At 39.6% G+C, this 19,829-nt stretch overlaps 1 protein-coding gene across 1 annotated transcript in view; it reads left to right on the top strand.

The window, feature by feature from the left end:
• Positions 1-11,712: 11,712 nt before the first annotated feature.
• The window catches only part of ENPP1 (ectonucleotide pyrophosphatase/phosphodiesterase 1), a gene marked incomplete at both ends in the record, with an annotated part of 66,950 nt that continues 58,833 nt past the window's right edge, over positions 11,713-19,829 (top strand). The window contains one exon of the mRNA XM_084227887.1: positions 11,713-11,952. Coding sequence (XP_084084013.1) covers positions 11,713-11,952 — 240 coding nt within the window. The remainder of the gene's footprint in view (positions 11,953-19,829) is intronic.

Genomic DNA, 19,829 nt, shown 5'->3' with positions numbered 1-19,829 from the left:
ATTCCCATGTGTAAATATATTTCCTACAGATGTAGTCACACTTGGAAATAGAGTATAAGCAAATGTTCTCGTCCGTAACATGGTTTGCAGTAGCAATGTTAGAAACAGCCAATATCCCACCTCATCCACAGGGATTTAGTTTGTTTGAAATGTGGTTTCTTGGTACAATGGAGTATTGTGAAACTATTGAAAACTTTTTAGTCTCCTCGTGGGAATAAAATTAATAAGCAGAGATGATGAGACCCATCTCACCCACTGGGGTAGTAGCAGCGTGGACAAAGGCCTAACTCTGTGGCCTAACTCTGTCTGTTTTGAAAATGCAACATAATTTCTCAAAATACAATTTTGATCCATTTTTGACTTAGAAGGTTCAAATATCTCTTTTCTGAAGGAAGTGTGAAAATAACCAAAATGAATTATTACCCTATATTTTTTTCAGCTCACCAAGCACTCATTCTTATGGAATGTTTATAAATTCAATTTCATAGGATGGAATTGCAAAGGCACAAGACATTCAATTTCCTGTTACAACTACCATAGGGCACGTGTTACTTACAGAATTAAGTTAAATCAAAACAAAAAATGTCTTTACTAATTTCTTAACATCATTTTGTGACTTGCTTTGTTTGCATATTTCCTTTCAGATATATAACTATCTCATTTACTGTGACTTTCCTTGTTTTCAAAATACATATTTGAATATATTTTCATGTGTATACTTTACCTAATTTACTGCTTCTCTTTCTTTATTGTTTAATAGTGAGTCTACCTGGATCACATTTCAGGGATATGTTACATAATCACTTTGAAGTATTTTTTTTTTAACATGTGACTTCTCTCTAGATTTTGCTCTCTAGATCCCAAAACTATTTCTCACAATGTTGGGGACCTTGAATTGTTTTCATGTATGAAATGGAACCCATAAAATGGTGGATTAAGAAGAAATGTGTGAATACCACCAGGTTATGACTCATAGCTAATCTATCTCATTTCTTTCTACATACAGACCTTATACATCCAACAAAGGCCATGTTTTGAAATCAGATCTGTAGTCTGATTTCTATTTTCTCTAGTTAAGTCCTACTTATCTGTCAAACCTTGATTCAAGCGTTACATCCTTAAGGAATTCTCTACCACTTGTTGACTCACATTCTCCAGTGATATATTTCAGCCTCGTACTTTTTCACATAAGTGTTTATTACAATTTTTAAATTACAGTCCTCATCATTTATGTGATTAATCTATATCTCCTTTTACTAGACTCAAACTCCTAAAGGAGATTGATGTTCTTTTATATCCTGAGGCTAGGGTAATGCTTGGTTCATGGTAAGGATTCAATGAACATAGGGTCCCTCCATTACTGTTTCTGTTGAGATACATTATGATCTTTCAGCTATGCCTGATACAAAATTATCAAGTCACAGAAAACCACACATTCCAGGCCAGAGAAAACTTTACTCACAGCAGAGTCAATAAATGCCCTAGGTTATGTCTTCTATGGCCACATATGGTGTAAATCCCATGATAAATTGTCATTAGTTTTGCACACATCAATTCTATTTGAAGAGATTAATATGAGGGGAAAAATTCTTTATAACCATCCTAATATTTACAATTTCTTTACTCTTTATACATTTAAGTAGATTTAAATTTTGATTTGGTATCATTTTCCTTCTGTCTAAATAACTTCATTTAATAATTATTGTAGTGAAATTTGACTGGGGATATTGCCTCAGCTTAGTTTATTTGAATGTGTTTTTATTTTGCCCTTATTTTTTTAAAAAATATATATATATAGAAATTATATGTCTGTCTGGTTGCTGATGTTTTGTTTATTATCTTTTATTCATTTTTCTCTGTGAGTCTGTTTTGTATTGTTTCTATTGCTGTGTCTTGAATTTCACCACACTTTTTATTTCCTGTTTCTAATTTATTCTTAAAACCACCCAATGTGTTTTTCTTTCTTTGCCAAAGTTGTAGTAGTGTTTAATATTTAACTGCACAACGTAACAAGGTCCAAGATGTGAAGATACCATGTTCAAGAAACTGCAAGGGAGGGGAAATCACTCTATAATGCACACTTTATAATATAAAATCTGTCAACACATGGGAGTTCATTACAAATAGCTGTTTAGTGTTCTCTTGACTTGTAAAAATGGTGTTGCAGATTTTGGTGTAAATTGCAACCTTTGCCTCTTCTGTGTGGCAGGTATCTTATTTTCCCCTTCTGAATCTTCCACCCCCTACCTGTGTCATTAGATCTTCATTGTCTTCCTCCAGGTTGTCAATATGACTACTCATAACATCCATTCTTCCAATGATCTGGTCAGATGTGGTCTGAAATTTACTCTGCATCTGCTGCAGAAGAGTTTGCGCCACTGTGAGCTCCTGCATAGTCTTGGGGTCCACCTCGCCCATCTCCCCAGTTCCTGGCTTGGCAGTGATGACTAAGACTAAGGCCATTGTCTACACATTTGTTTGTCTGCTTAGGTGCCCCTGGCCCCAATGTGTTTTTCTTTTCAGATAGTCTTTTTCATCTCTCGAACTTGTATTTTGGTCTTTTTCACATCTTTTACTTCTCTCTGCATCATGCTTATGTTTCCCTCTAATTTCTTTAATGTATGGAGACTGTAATGCTTATATTATTCACCATTTAAAATATGTGTTTCTATTTTTGCTAAGTTGCTACTTAAAAGAATTGAGTTGTCATTCATTAACGAGTTCTTATCATCCCTGTAATTTTGGGTGATTTCAGTTGGTGAGTTTTCTCCTAATAAAATGTCATATTTTTCAGTTTCTTTGTCTGGTAAGTTCTGGATGTTTGACACAGTGAGTTTTATGTTGCCTATTGATGGATTTTGTCGTATTCCTTTAACTTGTGTTGGATCTTGTGGCATGTAGTAGTTAGGTTGATCTTTTTTAAAGCTCACTTTTAAACTTTTATAGGCTAGCTCCAGAGCAGCATTTAACTGTTTTTTTTTTTTTAAATTCCATTTCCAAAGTGATAATCTTCTGAGGTATCTACATTGTTCTGTATTTTCTAAGGTTTTTTTTCTTCTGACCAGTAGAAACAAACTACTCCCATGTCTCAAGGGCATCTTACTACAAATGATGATGTCTCAAGGGCATCTTACTACAAATTTTCAGAGCAACCTCTAATTCCATTTTCTTTCTTTTTCCTTCCTCTCCAATTCCATCCTATCTGTAATTTTCTGTATAGGTTATGACTGTTTTGGCTTCTCTGAAAACCAATCTCTAACGCTTGCATTCTGACACCGCAGGGTTTGTTTGTTTCATTCTTCCCTGATCTGTGCTCCCAAAATTGCCTTTAGGCTATAAATGATGCAAATATAAAGCTTTATTTCCCTTATACAAAGGATAATAGTCCCTAGTAACTTGTTATTCAATATGAAACAATTGATTCATATGTTTGTCTAATTTAATAACATTGATATTTCATTGTTTCTTTGATTGGCAAATTCCACTCTTATTATTGAAGACTTGACTTTGAATCTTTCTTTTTGGCCACATGCATTTCATTATCAGCTAAGTGTTTTGTTTTGTTTTTACTGCTCTTTGCATATTTCCCCATGTTATATATATAGTTTTTCTTTTTTTAAAGAACTGGGTTGTTTGTCATGCTTTCAAAATCTAAGTTTTTTATTTATTTATTTATTTATTTATTAGAAGATTTATTTATTTATTTATACAAGCACTGGGTGTAGTCAGAAGCAGGGAGGGTGAAAGAATTCGCAAGAGCCAGAGCGGAGAGCACAACAGGCAGGCTGACGAAATACACTGCTGAGGGGAGCAGTGTGTGGAGGAGGAGTCTGTGTACCATGTGGGACCCTTGCCTGGTGGTGGGGGATCGAACTGGCACTGCAGAGGCTGCGGGCAGCTTTGCAACCCAGCGTTCAACCGCTGTGCCACCGTGGAGGCCCCAAAATTTAAGTTTTTTAAACTGTGATTAACCTTAAAAGATTATAAATATATTTGCATATTAAGAAACAATACTTTCTTAATATTCACCGTTCTTTCAACAATTATTTGCTTGACTAAGCCAAGAGCTATGAGGTAATTTTGGATAATCATTTATATTTTCTTCATATGTAATTATAGGTTTTCTTTTTGTGTATATGTTTACATTTCTATCTTTTAGATGTTTATTTTGAAATAAGATTTGAGACACTCCCTTTTTATTTTTTTTTTTCCAATATTTTGGCTTTGGATCACTTAAGATTTAGAGAGATACAGAGCTTCTTCCAGGCCCCCAACTCCATATTATGAGAATTAACAAATCTGTCTTATATGGAGGCAGACTTTAACATTTGATGCATGGAATACTGTCCCCAACACAGTGAGGAGGACCACATTCTTTTTCTTTGGAACCCAGACTTGCGACATTCCTCCACATCTCCCCAAATTTCAGACTATCCTGTAACTATGGCATATTTATAGCAGTGTTGTCTCAGGTGGGAGAGAAGAAAGACCATATGCTTGCCTAAATCTTGGTCTTCTGTGTTCCATAACCCTACCTAATGAGCTTTGATGACAACATCAATAGTGAATTTAAAAGTGTCAGGATTTTTCATATACACATGAATATGAATGTGATGTAAATGGGTAATACTTTTTGAAAGGAATGAATGAGTTTTTCCTTTTGTTTTCCTGAGTGATCTGATCCTTATGAGCTAGAATTATCGACCTACTTCAGAATAGGGTGAGGAAGACAAGATAGGTAACTTTGCTTTATTATATCAAACATACAAAAGTAAAGGAACTGTTATATTGTTAACTTTCATCTACAATAGTAAAATTTTAACACCATTGATTGTCTAGGTGCTGTTAACACCAGGTGTTGTTAAGAGAGAATATAATTTCCAGATTCCTAAATTCTCACATATTAATACCGAAAGTTGAAAATAAGTGAACTATGGGAATATAGAACTCAAGAGATGATGTCAGGAAGTTGCTGCTATGCCGGAATGAGAGAAAGTTGACTCTTCAGTTTTGTGAAGTGTGAAAAGGAAAAGAGAGAGCCTTAAGGGAAGCCGTCAGCCACCTTTTGGATGACTTGACCTCTGATGTGCTGAAATCCTAGATTATGGGTTGGTAGGTGGATTGAACAGAAAATCCAAAGTGAGATCTTTTTTTTTTTTTTTTTAAAGATTTATTTATTATGCAAGCACTGGGCACAGTCAGAAGCGTGGGAGGGTGAGAGAATTCACCAGAGCCAGAGCAGGCAGAAGGACCGAAGCACACTGCTGAGGGGAGCAGCGGGCGGCAGGAGAGGTCTGCGCACCATGCGGGACCCTCCTCTGGTGGCCGGGGAGCAGGTGGGGATCGAACCAGCGCTGCAGAGGCTGCGGGCAGCTTCGCAACCCAGCGCTCAACCGCTGCGCCACCAGGGAGGCCCCAAAGTGAGATCCTTTTAACCTACTTCTTGATTTAGGTCTCATGAAGGAAATGTCAGCAGAACATTCCTCTCATCAATACAAACGGCTTCCTTCTGAATAGAAAGCCAGCTGTTGAGTGTGGTGAGACAGAACCTTGAGGAGCACTCAGAAGCTTTTGTTGATTGTTATAGGGCGAGAACAATCCAGAATTTCCCACATGCCCTTGAGGGATGAGGAAGGTACCTACGTTGTGGAAGGAACATTTGGGGAGGATTTCTGCCTCATCATCTTTGTTTCCTTTGGCTGACCCAATAATAAATTGAAATGAGAGAGATTAGTAAGAGAAAAGACAAATTTAATTATTATTAAAGATTTATTTTTGCATACGAGAACTGGGGTGTAGGCCAGAGGTACGTACGGGGTGGTGAGAGAATTTGCTAGAGAGAGTGGGGAACAGAACAGGCAGATTGACTGAAATACACTGCTGAGGGGAGCAGCAGGTGAGACAGGAGAGATCTATTGCACCATGTGGGTTGGCTCCCTGGTTGGGATCGAACTCATGGTGCAGTGGCTGAAGATCACTTCATAGTGCTGAGACTTAACCACTTGTGCCACCAGGGAGGCCATGAGAAAAGACAAATTTAATTTTGTGTGTAGAGTTTCATAAGATAAGGAATCTAGTGAATGACCAAAACAGTATATAGCTCTTAGACAAAGAAGCAATATATCTGTAGAGAACGCACAGGACAAAGAAATTCTTGAAAGTTTCAGTTTGTCCAACTAAGTCAGTGAGCAAAGCAGAACTTGTTTACATAGTTTTTCATACCTATCTCTGAGATAAGGGTGTCTCCCCATTTCTGTGCAGGGAGGTTACCTTTCATGTAGAAGTATTTCCTGCTTTCAGGGACACAGAAAAGAGAAAATTTCTATTTTAAATTGAAAGGAAGGTTTAGGATGGCATTTTCTTCTTGGCTGTTTCTTTAATTGGAAATAATCAGTGTACTACTGTGGCACATTTTGGTACAGCCTGATGCAGACAGTTGAAAGCCAGTGGAGTTAAACTGTGGGGCTTTATAGTTAAAGGTAAAGTCACCCTAACTCAGAGTAAGATATAAAGAACTTAGATCGTGGTTGGATGGACTCTGTGGCTATATTTAGAAGTATATGCAACCTTATTCTAAACTAAGGTAGAGTTTAACCAAATACAAAGGATTCCTGAGCCTTGATGGAGCTAAGAAAATGAATTAGAAATTTACCAATAACACTTGAGGAAACCCAAGTGAAAGGTGCACAGGGACCTTATCAGACACGGATAAGTAAAGATCCAATGAACAATACCAAGAGAAGCAAACCAAAGCAAAGTCTCTTTTTACATTGCAGCAAGAACTCTGTCGAACGCCTGCCAACAAACATCTTGCAGAGTAGATGCATGGGAACAAACAGGAATAATGGGCACAATTACCTTCAAACACTGAGTTAACCCAAATACACAAAAAGGGATCAAAGTAAAATAATGATTTTTTTAGTAGTGTTCATTGTCCTAGATGAAAATACAATGGACACGTTGCAATGCTTAGAAGGCTCCATTGGTAAGTCAGGAACTGAACAAACTGATGTAGACAGTTATTGCTTTTGCCATCCAGCATCTAATTCCCATTCTTTTGGAATAATACAGCAATTGTACGTTGGGGAACCAGCCCTTTAGTCACACCTTACTCATCTCAACATGTATTTGGCTCTTCAGATAGTACCAGTCACTGAGTTACTGTAAAGAGCTAGAAAGGGATTGAGACACTGTGATTTAGTCTTTATAGAATGGATATTGGCACAAACAGGGAATATTTAACCTGGAGTTAAAATGGAGACTGAGTGAGAATTCCATCCAATCCTTTGCACACAGTCCTTGCACACTCCTAGGATAGAATTTGCAAATTGATAGCCTGTATGTAGGTCAGTGACCCCTACAGATGCATGTATTGTTGCCCCCCCCATGGTGTTTTAAAAAATATTGACTCAGTTGACAATATTTTAAAGTGAAACTAAATATCCATGTTGTTAGCATTTTTTAAAAATCTGGTATGGATTTTCAGCTATGTCACTATAAAGGGATTTGTGAGTCCTTTCAACAAAATCCTGGTTGTAAAAATGTACAGAATTCTCACTAAAGATCATTTCAGGGTTCAAAGTTACACTGAAAACAAGCAAGATAAGAAGCAAGACCTCCCCTTTTGTAGATGCATGTCCAATGGCAGCTCTCAAACTTTCCCAGACATTATAACTCATAAATTACACACAGTTATGTAGAATTTAAATGGTTTAATTCTCTCTCTTAACCGTGCCAATTGATTGATTTAAAGGTGGAAAGGACAGATTTAACTTTTCATGTAATGTTGGGGAAATATAAAATATCTTGTTGGCATGTATAGAAAGTACAATTTTATGACATTATTTGCAACACCATTTTATTTTATTCTTTAAACTTTTATGTAAACTTTTCTTGAAGTATGATAAATATGCAGAAAAATGCACAAACAATAAGGGCATAGTGATGAATTTTTATGAAGTACATATACATGATTGTTTAGACTCCAGAGATAGATAGATAGACAGAGCCTCCTCCAGAGGAAACCAAATTTTCATCTGATTATTTTATCTGTTTTTGTACTTTATATGAGGTAACACCATTTTGTAAATGATGAAGCCAAAACTCAGAGAATACTTGTAATCTGTACAAGGTCACATAATGATCCAAGATTCTTCCTCTAGAGAGCATATTTTTGTGCTCAGCAAAGGGAAAGGAAAATCAGAATGTCACAAAAATTTTAAAAATAAATTAATGCCATGGAAACTGTTTTTCCCTAAATCTTATGAAGATTAAAGTTCCTGAGATACTTAAAATTTTTGAGACAGGATGGAGGTCTTTGGTATTTTGCTAGAGAACCGGGAAAGCTGAAGAAGCTCTGAAGCAGCTGCTAACATAATTACTTTTCAACATATTTTATTTTTTAAAAGTTGAGAAGTGTTCTCAACTTCGGAAGCCATAGTTCAAGCACAGACAAAGTGGTTTTGTCTGGAGTTTTGGCCTTATGTCTGTCAAAAGTATCTAAACATAGACAGAAATGTTTCATTTACATACTGTAAAACTTAAGGAATCTTACAAGAACGTAAACTATCATGTGTATTGCTGCACCAAGATTAGAGTCCTTAATCATTAAAGCGGAGTGGGTTAGGATCCAGCAGGAAACATTCACTGTCTACTTTTGCATCAGTTGGAGAAGATGTGTAGCAGTACTATGTCTCATGACTTTATTACCTTTTGGAATGCGAAGCTGTCCCTCAGATTAGTTAGAACACAAACAAGATGGGGATAAGACGTCATTGCAGGCATTGCAGTGTCTAGAGGTAAGTAAGATAAGTGGCATACTTGACTCATTTTTATTCCTTTGATTTTTGAATTTTCACTGGATTCTTAAATTTATTCATAAAAGTCTCAACTGGCACAGGCAAGGCAAGAACATAAGGCAGAAGCTGCATCCTGGTGGTCTGTAGATTTGTACATTTTGTTTGGCCTTTAAAGTGTTTTAAAAAATTGTTTCACTGAATTTTGTAGACAACATTTTGCAATCTGGAGAATTCACACAAACATCTAAATTTCCTGTTTGTCTTGAAAAATCTATCTGACCACAAGAGGCAAAGAATTCTGGCACCAACTGCTGTCCCCTTCCACAGGTCCCAGAGTTACCTACAGGGGCTACCTCGTTCTGCCCTGGCTCCTGTCAGCATCTATCTTTGAGTTTGTGATCCTGTAGATGGTGTGCAGACTTGTACCCTGGGTGAAGTCTTTAACAAGGTTTGTGTCCTTGGGATGCAGTTACACACTCAACACCATTTGTTTTGTCTGCCACGAAGAATCTGTGGAATGACTCCATGGAGTTGCTTTTTTAGAACTTTTGCCACTTATTTGACAGTCTGTGGAGCAAATCTTTGTCCTTGATCTGATTTTTGGAAACAGTCAAAGGAAAATTTGGAGCCAGGTTTGGGCTAAAAAAATTATGTGTCACTATGAAATAGTGAAAACCTGTTTCTCTTGGGTGGTTTGTGAGCTGACTCAAAGGTAATTAAAAACTGAATGTTGTTTGATGAATGACCTTTACTTCTCCAAGATGCCAGAGAGTCTTTCCACTAAACTCCCCTATGTATGACTCTATTGTACATATATGACTGGAGTTTTACATTTTTGTTTACTGCTTTTGTTAGGGGGAAAAGGATGTCCTAAAGCTAATTCCATACAGGCTTTGTGGACTCCACCCCCACCCCAGGCCAAAGCCAAAGACACTGGGAACTCCAAATCCCATCACCACCAAAGGGAAGGTGGCTGGGACCTGAGGGTGGGGTTAAGCAGCCAGGTTGGCATAAAGCCAGACACGTGGGCTTTGGAGGGGTCCCCCATTTTGACTCTCCGCCAGCTCCCAGTGTCCGGCCAGCTTGGAGAGTGCTTTTTGGGTTTCCAGGTCGTCGGATCAGGTAGGACGCATTAAAGACTTTATTTCCCTATTTTCTCCCTGAGTTGTACATTTTCCTTATTTCCTTTTCCCTTGTAAATAAACCTTTTATTAACCTTTTGTGTGTGCCTGTAGTGGAGTATTAATAAGTCCCTTGTAAGCGCGCGGGTGAGGACCCACAGCCAGGCAACCCGTTCAATATCGGGGCTGCCCTATAACACTTTCACCACCTTCACCATATAAAGTCACTTGGGAAAGATTTTTTTAAATTTATTTTTGATACGCATGTCTAGATGGAGCCCAAAACATGGGAGATTCATAACTGAATGAAAGAACTATCAGTATAAATGGAAAGCATCCCAAGTTGACCTGTTTAAAGGGGACAGCACTTGACATCTGTTAAATGTTTGTATATATTTGTGTAATCATCATCAAAATGAAATTAAACGTATACTTTTTCTTGGTCAGTGAAGTCGGTGGGTACTGAAAAGGAGTTGAAAGTTATTGAGTTCTCCTCAACAGGCAGAGCTCTCTTCACCTTACAGTTGTGGTTTTTCTAACTGATGAGAAAGGAAGTGTAAAGTTGCATAACCGCAATTGAATTAAAAAAACCCACTAAGAATTATAGCCTACGGTGCATATCCCACAGTCCGTAAAGAATCAAAGTATTTTCTGTTGCATTCAAAGTTTTTATTTTTTAAATTTTTAATTTTTTACATCATTGTTCATTTTGTTAAGATTTATTTATGCATACAAGAACTGGGGTACAGGCCACAGGTGGTGGGGGAGATGATTCACCAGAGACCGAGTGGGAGCAGAACAGGCAGACTGAGTGAACTACACTGCTGAGGGGAGCAGCAGACGAGACAGGAGAGGTCTGCCGCACCATGTGGGTAGCTCCCTGGCCGCAGATCAAACTTGTCCTGCAGTGGCTGTGGACAGCTTCATAGAATGTGTCTTAACCCCTTGCGCCACGAGGAAGGCCCACATCATTGCTCATTTTTAAACAATCGTTCGAATTTTTGATATTACTAACCTAGTTATCAATGTCAGCCTTTGAACAGGAAAATATGGACACTGAAGCTTTCCTAGAACAAATCTAAAGGAACTAATAAGTAAATATATTAAAACAAGAGCAGCGCCACAAACATAGAAACTATACAAAAGCGTAGAAAGCTAAATGTCCCATATATGCATGTATGTTGGTGAAAGCAGATATTTTAAGGGTGGCGAGTCCTCTTTCACAGCTGCATAGGTGGTGGGCGGCAGGGCTTTGAGGGAATTCTTGTTTCTAAGAGGAGAAAAAGAAGGAAACCTTCCCACATGGTCGATCCTAGATCCTATTTGCTCCTCTGTCCAGAAGCGGATTCCACTCTCCCGCTTTGAGAAGCTGCAATAGCCTCGCTGCATCCTTCTCCTCTCCCTCTATTTTGGGGCCCCATGATCTCATGCCCTGTGCAGACCGCACTGCAATTCCAGCGCAGCCCGCGCCGAGAGGCGACGCAGGGCGATTCCTGCAAGAGTTTGGATGGTGCCCGGGGGCGGGGAGGGTTAGGCTCGGGGTGAAGTTAAAGACACGCCCACGTGAAGGACCCAAAATAACCGACACGCTGAGTGCCCGAAATCAGACAGGAAGCCAAATAATCCGGGGCGTAGAATTGCTTTTCCCTCATTTGCAGCGCTGGGCGGCGGGCGCGCAGCCAGGGGTCTGGCGGGGGTGTTGGGGGGGCGGGCACGACGGCGGGGCGGGGCGGGGCGGCCGGAGCCTATTAAAGGCGCGGCGGGGCGGCGGGGCCTGAGCGCCCGGGGCCACCATGGAGCGCGATGGCTGCGCGGGGGGCGGGAGTCGTGGCGGCGAGGGCGGGAGCGGCCCGCGGGAGGGCCCGGCGGGGAACGGGCGCGACCCTCCCCGCGGCCCGGCAGCCGACGCGTCCGGGGAGTCGCAGGCGGCCGCGTCCCTGCTGGCCCCCATGGACCTGGGGGAGGAGCCGCTGGAGAAGGCGGCGCGCGCCCGCACGGCCAAGGACCCCAACACCTATAAAGTGCTCTCGCTGGTAGGTGCGCGCCCCGCCCGGCGCCCCGGGGGGCAGGGAGGGCGGCGCAGCCGGTGCGCCCCGAGCGCGGTCAGCACCCCCGACCCGGAGAGGGACAGCGCCAGTGCCGGCGGCCCCGAGCTCCCGAGCTCCTCCTGCACACTCCTCTGCAGGCTTCTGTCCTTGCGCATCACCCCCTGTGTGTTTTGTCTTTACCCCAGGGGGATGGTTCACTTGCAGTGCTGATGCCTGTGAGCCTTTTGCTGAAGTCGGGATTTTTAAATCGTGATCTTTAGAAACACCACCTCTACCTTCTAAAAAGTGTAGAGTGTTGGAGGGTAAAATACCAGCCCGCAAGTTGTTGGTCTTGGAAAGGTTTTACCTCTTTGCCCTGGCTCTGGGTGCGGTATCAATGACTTCCCTTGTTCACTGATTCCACTTGCCAGGATTCAACGGATTGTTTTATTAGGAACTTTCTAAATGACTTTTTCGTTTGTCTAGCTTTGTTTGGTAGTTTTCTTGCAGGTGTTCAGCTATTTCATCATTATTCATAGTATGTGAGGAAGTGTTTGATTTTTTGTCCTTTCTTTTAAGCACATGTTATATGGTTTTAGTTGCCAGCAGAAGTACTAGTTATTCCTCTGCTGTTTTGTTAGGACAGTTGCAGGACGCATTGTCAACTTTATGAAATGTTTCATTCTTGGTCTATGGTGCAAGTGCTGGACTGAGAGGTAGAAAGCCTGGGGTTTTGGTTCATGGTCTTTATTAATTGCAGCTCTTTCCAAACTCCAGTTTCTTTTGTGTTAAAAAGAGAATTAAACTCCATTGCAAAACACATAAGATTATTGTAAGCATCAAATGGAATAATGGGTGTGGCAAAGTAAATTTTTCAATTTAAATGAAGTTGTAGTTGCTATTATGGTGGTATATAGAAGTAACAGATTTCTATGCATAGAATACCGTCAAAATGTACATTATCATCACTTGCATACTATGATTTTTGTGCTGTGCAGAGAATGCCTTTTCTGATTTTTGAAATCTCTGTTTTCTTTCCTAAGCGGTTGGTTCCATTTTCACTGTGTTTTGAATATCATGACGATGTTACAGCACTTTGAGGAACCAGCATTCCTAGAATGAGATGGTGTCACATACTTAGTACTTGAAAATAAGCCTAAGGTTTAAACCACATACTATGGTTTGCATCCTGGATATATTCCTGAATCTTATGTCGCAGTTTGAGTGTAGAATCACATGATATTGATGAGACTTTCATTTTAGTTCATTGAGTCACTTTTTTTGTTGTTGTTGGTGGTGGGAGACCTTAGTTTTTACAAATGGTCACTTAAAATTATTTAGTATTGGTACTTTCAGGTGGTTAGCACACAATGCCTTCGGTCGTGAAAAGCTGCTGATTTTCCAATTGCTAAATTCAATATTTAAATATTACCTACTTATTTACTTACAGATCCAGAATAGTTATCAGAAAAGACTACCTTTGGATTATGCATTTCAGTTCTTGACACAATTAGCTGGGTAAATAGCATTCCTTTAAGCTGATGAAGCAACTCGGTGTTTGACATGGAAGTGTGTCAGGACTAACCTCCAAAAGCATTGTGATCATGAATATTTTTTTATTTCATTAGGTAGTACCTTTTGCTGTAATCTATTTCTAATTTGGTATAATTGGAAAGCACTCTTACCTCATGTCTTATCATCTACTGTGGAACATTAATATACACCGAAACACATTGCTTTATTTTTGAGGACTGGATTGAAAGTGAAATCCTTTACCCACTGATCTTTCCCCGCCCTACTTTAATACCACCTTTTCACCCTTCCATCCCCAATCCTGCCCCATCCCCCAACCCTTCCTCACATTATGCATTTCCAAAAGGAAATGTTTCCAAAGGGGACTTGACAATTATCCAACAGCACTGGAACGTGCCTTCTAGAAAGAGGGTACAATTAGGAATTCCTTTTTTTAGGTTAAAATCACACTTTTAATAAAGTTGAAGAAAGAGCTTGAGTAATTATTGTATATGGGGTTGATTCTTAGGTGTATAGTTTTTATCTAGCATGATAAAAACAAGAGTTGCCTTGCAGAGAATTAATTATTTAGTGGGTACAGGACTTGTACTTTTTCTGAAAATATTTCAGATGAGCTGAAATGATACAGGTATGTGAGAGTGGACATAGTTGGGAAGGTTCTGCCTTCCTCTTCTTCTTTCCAACATGGTTTGATCCCTGGGGAAGACCAGCAGACTCTGCTCTGGGAGCGTTTGGCCCTGGGCCCTAGAAATGCTCAGGCCTAGAAACTGAGCCAGACTACATGAAGAGGGCAAACACAAGTATTATTCTCTGTATGCTTCAGTAAATATGTTAAATACTGGATGCCCTTCCTTGGCCCCAAATTAAGATTTGAGCTGAAATGTAAACTTCCACTGAGGTTGGACTTGAAGATTCATTTGAAATGACCTTGTCCCCTGACATCATTTTAAAGTGGTAATTTTCAGCCACCTTGCAGTACACTTGTCCATTCCCCAGTGAGCTCTCCTGCAGCATTATGGTGTGTTTGTGACCTGCTGTTCTTAGGAATATGTATACCAGTGTACTCAAAGCACACATAGCAAAAGCTGATTTTTGTGTGGGTGGCAGTGATTAAAGATCACTCTTACCTTTTTGTGAAAGAAATCTTTGTCTTGCACGGGGTTGGCATTGTTTAACAGAAATTTGGGTGTGAAAGTTATTAATTCTGTTAGCTTCTCTCTCCTTCCTTTTGCAATGCATTATCTCTAGAATTCACCGCAGAGATTAGTCAGGATAGTTCTCTGTTCTTAATCAAACTGAACTAACATTGCTTTTTGGTTTCTGAAATTTAATTAACCTTTCCAGTCACAGTTCAGCATTTACTTTGAGATGTCCAGAGCACCTTTGGGGCCAAGGAAGTTTCCTGTTCGCCCCTTATGGTAATTGTTTTACATGCTCTAATAAAATATGGCAAGGTTTTCTGGGAATTCACTAAGACTGTTGTGTTTACTATTAGGCCTAAAATAGTGCCTGACTGTTCTGGTTAAATGAATGAATGCACTGCATTTTTATTTAGATTAAGTGATAACTATGACTAGGGCAGCACAAGATATAAAAAACCACAGACCCATATGATCAGTGGATAGTTATAAATCCAAATACAGATGCACTGTTAGAGGTAACACTTGGGTCTAGATTCAGTGGCAATATCTAAACTGGGATATGATTTTATTGGGTCACTGAAGTGGAAGGGGCAGTAGATGAGCTATCAACGAAAGTTCACAACTATGACTTGTGTATCAAGAAGAGGCAGTGATGTGATGACTTGCTTTCAGAATCAGGATCAGTCCAGTATGACCATTTGGCATGTACTAGGAAGGAAGGACATCCTGTGGGTACAGGAGAATCCCCTTACTTATACTGAGGCCTCTTCTGTTTTGGTGACTTTGCAGTCACATACCAAATTCAGTTGTCACGGCTCTTGAAGGGAACTGTCTTCTCTAGCATTGCTTTCCATCCCTTTCTTCTGCCTTCACTCATATTCTGGTGTTTTTCTTTCTTTACCATTTATATCTCAACTATTTCCACTCCTTACAGTCTTTCTCTTGGATGCACAGCTCCCCTTTCAATACCTTCCTGTCCCCTCTAATGTTCCACTTACTCAGATAACTCTGCTTTTGCCATCTCCTCTTCCTTTCATATCCTAATTTTGACTCTCAAGAGAATCCCTAGTGACCGTGTTGAGAGGCCTCATGTGTTCTGTATGATAAAAAACTGAGGCGTGGAGCCTCCCTGGTTGCACTGTGCTTAAGTCTCAGCACTATGAAGCTATCTGCAGCCACTGAAGCACAAGTTCAATCCCCTGCCAGGTAGTTAACCCACATAGCGCAGCAGACCTCTCCTGTTTCACCCACTGCTCCCCTCAACAGTATATTTCAGTGGATCTGCCTGTTCTGCTCCCCACTTTGTCTCTGGTGAATCCTCTCACCCTCTGCTCCTGTACCTCTGGCCTACACCCCAGCTCTTATATGCATAAATAAATAAAATAAATTAAAAAGAACCCTGAGGCCATTAACCTTTTGAGAATATTTATAGAAATACTTATCAACTTCTCATTTTCCAGCAAACTTTTCCCCTCAGGTATCAATATTAATGGTAAATGCAAATAGTTTTTATAGTCAGTTTTATTTTTGAGTTTGATGAGTTTCATTGCAAAATATATAACTTTAGCAAATATATTTCATCTATATTATGGACTTCAGGGGTAAATCAGAGAACTTAGCCATGATTCATAGCTTGTTTTTTCTTTTTAGCTACGAGAAAGGCATTTCAAGTTCTAAACAGCCTAGGAACAAATAAGCCTTCAGTACATAACTTGTAATTAGAGATGTGCCTTTCATTAAAATAAACATACTTCTATCTACCATGAAATATTCCCTAAACAACAAAAAATAAACAAGAAAACTTTTAGCAAATGAACTCAAGGTAGAACATAGATTACTCTTCCAAGCCTATGTCCTATGCAACAAGATGTTCAGAATTCTGACCCAATGTGAAAAACCTTTGGCATTGGAGAAGAGCTAAGTTTGGATTTACCAAGGAAAAAAAGGGGAAAGATATGTTTAAGAAGGTTTTTCAAAAGAGTCACAGTGATGTTTAACTAAATGTTAACTAGAACATGGTATTTACTGAGTATTTTAGTTGTGTGCAGTTTAATTACAAGAATTAAGGTAGCATCTGCAATCTTTTTCATTATTTTTTCCTCTCACTTTTAGATAAGATTTGGTGGAAATATAGGTGGTAGAACATAAATAGCACTTTGCAGTTTTAGGAAGCTTTTTCCATATTTATATACTTATTAAGTATTTATTACACACTAAATATTGTTACAACTAGTTTAAATGAACCAACATATTATAATCTTCACATGTAGTTATAAGAAATAATACAAAAAGATCTATATCTCCTTCACCCATTTTCCCCAATTGGTGACAGTTCTAACTCTAGCACAATAGCATACCTATCAAACCTTATTCCTTTTTTTCCCATTAAGTTTATTTTCATACATTTTTAAGTTTTGGACAGTATTTAATTTCCCCCATTAGGTGTAGTTCCCGTAGTTCTCCCACCACCATAGTCCTATATATTCTTAATTGATTCTCAACAACTCAGATGTAGGACAGTGTGGTGATAGTGAATCTTAATCTACAGATAGGGAAACTGAGGCACATAGGGTCCCAGTCAGGTTTCTCAAGCATTAATGTGCATGGGAACCACATGGAATAATTAAATGCATAGATTCTTGGGCTTAATCCCAGTGATTATTACTTAGACTATTTGGAATTTTTATGATTTCAACATCTGTGTCCTCACCAAATTCTTATATTGAAGCCCCAACCCTCATGGGGTTTGGTAATTAGATTTTGGAGAGATATTGGGAGCAGAACTCTCATGATGGGATCAGTGGCTTTATAAAAAGAGGATGAGAGCGCTCACTGAAGGCCATGTGAGGTCTTAGCAAGAAAGTGGTTATCTGCAAGCCAGGAAAGAGCCTTCACCAGGAACTAAATTGACCAGCATCTTGAGCTCAGACTTTCCAGTCTCCAGAACTGCGGGAAAATCAGTTTCTGTTGTTCAGGCCTCCCAGTTTGTGGTGTTGTGTAATAGTGGTCCAAAGCAGACTAGGTTAGAAATGAGTCTAAGTCTGGGCCTCCCTGGTGGCGCAAGGAGTTAAGTACCACACTCTGAAGCTGTCCGCAGTCTCTGCAGCATGAGTTTGATTCCCTGGCCTGCCAGGGAGCAACCCACATGACGCAGCAGACCTCTCCTGTCTCGCCCACTGCTCCCCTCAGCAGTGTATTTCACACAGTCTGCCTTTTCTGTTCCCCACTCTGTCTCTGATAAATCCTGTCACCCCCCACCCCCACCTCTGGCCTGCACCCCAGCTCTTGTATGCATAAATAAGTAAATCTTTAAAACAAAAAAAAAGAAATGAATCTAAGGAACTTGTTTTTTTTTTTTTTTTAAACAAGAACCTCAAGTTTTTTCAGCTATGTTTGGTATATTTACTCCACTTCTAGAAACAACAGGTTATTTTATAGGCAAAAGTCACACCTTTAGTAGGTAGTAGACTATGATAACTAAAAGTACTTTTAACTAGAATTTTTATTCTGGATTAATGGTTAATACCGACTTATTCATATGCCATTGCTTTTTTTTTTTTTTTAAGATTTATTTATTTATTTAAGCACTGGGTACAGTCAGAAGCGCAGGAGGGTGAGAGAATTCACCAGAGCCAGAGCGGAGAGCAGAACAGGTAGACTGACGAAGTACACTGCTGAGGGGAGCAGCGGCGGCAGGAGAGGACTGCGCGCTATGTGGGACCCTCACCTGGCAGCCAGGGATCGAACCGGTGCTGCAGAGACTGCAGGCAGCTTCGCAATCCAGCGCTCAACTGGTGTACCACCAGGGAGGCCCTGCCATTTTTATTGTGTAAAGTCAGTAGTTACACGTTATTATGAGCTTCCAGTGGATACAAACCTTTGGGAAAGTGACTTTCTTCTTAATTTGAGTTTCTGAGTTTTTTTTTTTTTTGAAGATTTATTTATTTATGCATACAAGGACTGGGTTGTAAGCCAGAAGTGCAGGGGGTGAGAAGATTCACCAGAGACAGAGTGGGGAGCAGAACAGGCAGATTGACTGAAATACAATGCTGAGGGGAACAGCGGGCGAGACAGGAAAGGTCTGCTGCAGCATGTGGGTAGCTCCCAGGAATGGAACTCATGCTGCAGTGGCTGCAGATAGCTTGATAGCACTGTCTTTAACCCCTGCACCACCAGGGATGCCCTTAATTTGCATTTCTTAATACAGTTTGTTTCTTAATACGGTTTAAAATGTGGGAAAAACAGAGAGTCATAACGAAAAGTTATGAGTGGGGAAAAAAAGTTATGAGCGGGAAAAACAGTCATAACTTAAAGTCATTTTGGAGATGTCAGTTTTTGCAAGAATATCTCACGGGAATTAATCATTACTCACCATGCCTTATGTCTTTACACAGATTTATGTGGCAAATATTCTATCACAGGTATGATTTGACATGTTCAATGATTATTCTGTCTTGGGTTTCAAGAGAATTTTCCTGAAAAGTGCTTGTTCCTGAAGCTGGTTTCTTTCCCTTGGTGTTAGCAAGCATCTGGAGCTTATAGTCTCTCCTGGAGAGAAGAAATTGAAAAGAAACTAAAGTAATTTTTTATGATGCTATTGTGAAATAGAATAAATAGAACTATCATTATGAGATTTTTTTCCAAGTAGAGTTTCATAATGCTCCAGAGTAAGATTATGTACCAATTTGTGATAGAGTCTGATTTGGATGTGTTTATAAGCCAAAGATAATATAAAGGCAGAACAATGTTTCAATCAAAATGTTTCAGGGAGCATTTCTCCAAGTGTAGTCTGTGGATTCTGGGGAGATTCCTAAGAACCTTTGAGAAGGAGCATGAATTTCGAACATGAATTTGGACATTATTTGTTCTTTTCATTGTACTGACATTTTACACTTATGGTTATGACATGACAACAATTGGAAGAACTGGGCCTCCCTGGTGGCACAGGGGTTAAAGACAAGGCTATCAAACTATTATCAGCCACTACAGCAAAAGTTCGATCCCCAGCTGGCCAGGAAGCAATCCACATGGTGCAGCAGACCTCTCCTGTCTCACTTGCTGCTCCCCTCAGCAGTGTATTTCAGTATATCTTCCTGTTCTGCTCCCCACTCTTTCTGGTGAATCCTCTCACCACATCCCCCCCCCCCACCTCTGGCTTATACTCCAGTTCTTGTATGCATAAATAAATAATAAATCTTAAAAAAAAAT

The sequence above is a fragment of the Talpa europaea genome (genome assembly GCF_964194135.1).
Source record: "Talpa europaea genome assembly, chromosome: 2".
NCBI lineage: Eukaryota > Metazoa > Chordata > Mammalia > Eulipotyphla > Talpidae > Talpa > Talpa europaea.
This window is presented reverse-complemented; position numbering and strand designations above follow the sequence as displayed.